Here is a 1,280-nt window from a genome sequence, read left to right on the forward strand (position 1 = left end):
GTGCAGCTACCTCTGCACTGCTTTATTCTTCCTAACAGATGTGTGACTTTTTCCTGTGTAGGCAAGCCTGTTGTCCTGTCCAAAGAAGTGGAGTCTGTTCTGGTGGGTGCTGCTATTCTTGGAGCTTGTGCTTCTGGGGATTTTGCATCTATACAGGTATGCAGTACCTGATTTTTTATTTTTAATTGTTGCTTTTTAAATTATATTTTACATCTGGAAATTTGGCCTTATGCACAGACTTTTATTCAAGTGGAAAAGCTTGCAGAGCCGGGCAGGAGCCAGCATCGCTTTCTCTCCACCCTCATTTTTTAACTCTGTTACTTTTGTGGATAGAAGATTCACTAATGGTTGACTGCGGTGACATGCAGTATAAGCTGTTCTCTGTGAGGTTAGGCTGTGTAATCTTACAGACAGAAGAGGGCATTTGGCAAGGCCCTGCTCCTGCAAGAAGGCCACACTCTCATCTCAGCTATGGGTCCCACTTCGCACTGAGGAATATTAAGCATCAGAAATACCATAGCACTTACAGAGTTAAAAAGAATGAAAAACACACCTACACCTCTTGTGTTGCTCACAGTGAATTCAGAGTTAATAATGAGAGCAGAACTTCATGTTTATTTGTGTTATTTCAATCCCTTAATGGCTGTAGAGGTAGCAGTAATGCTTTTATGTTCAACGGATCAGCCAAAGCATGACTTAACTGCATTTATATAAGTAACAGTAAGACACAGAAACCTGAAGAACCATCTGTATGCTTACAATCATAGCTGTTTTCCCACCTGTCAGTTCTGCTAGCATAAGGCACTTCCTCTCCTAGCAGAAAGCACAGCTTCCTTTCGTAAGAAATCTTCCAGTAAAATTAATCCCCTTGGAACAAACCTATCGTATAGTATGCATTCCTACTTAAAAATTCCAATGCTTGTAAGGAAATCTTCATTGTTTTGATAAACGTAATTTCAGTAGCAGCTTTTGGTGATAGGTACTCATATTTAATTCCTAAATAACCTTTCTGTTATCTGTCTTCATTTACAGCAGTATTTCATTTCTAGTTTAAGATACCTTGCACCATTATGCAATCAGTGAGCATCTCAAAACCCTTTAAATTAAGTAAATCTATATTCATAAAAATATGGTCCCTTCCCATCTTTTCTTGAATCAAAGAAAGTAATACCAGGATATAAAGAAAAAAAGAAACAAATCACATTTCATTGCAGTGCCTCAACACCGCGTAAGGAATCTGACTTCTCCATTCGTGTCAGGTCTGATTGCAAGGCTCTTAC

General features: G+C 38.9%; 1 protein-coding gene and 1 non-coding gene across 48 annotated transcripts in view; one reads left to right on the forward strand and one right to left on the reverse strand.

The window, feature by feature from the left end:
* FGGY (FGGY carbohydrate kinase domain containing) overlaps positions 1 to 1,280 on the forward strand; it is a 278,664-nt gene that overhangs the window by 251,372 nt on the left and 26,012 nt on the right. For all 42 annotated transcript variants that reach the window (XR_005861966.2, XM_046944690.1, XM_046944687.1 and 39 more), the window contains one exon: positions 62 to 156. Coding sequence is in view for 41 of the 42 variants with exons in the window: in XM_046944690.1 (XP_046800646.1) it covers positions 62 to 156 (95 nt within the window). In the remaining variant the exon portion in view is untranslated. The remainder of the gene's footprint in view (positions 1 to 61; positions 157 to 1,280) is intronic.
* LOC100859636 overlaps positions 1 to 1,280 on the reverse strand; it is a 58,327-nt gene that overhangs the window by 11,017 nt on the left and 46,030 nt on the right. The gene's annotated exons all lie outside the window — the stretch shown is intronic.

This window comes from Gallus gallus, chromosome 8 (genome assembly GCF_016699485.2).
Source record: "Gallus gallus isolate bGalGal1 chromosome 8, bGalGal1.mat.broiler.GRCg7b, whole genome shotgun sequence".
NCBI lineage: Eukaryota > Metazoa > Chordata > Aves > Galliformes > Phasianidae > Gallus > Gallus gallus.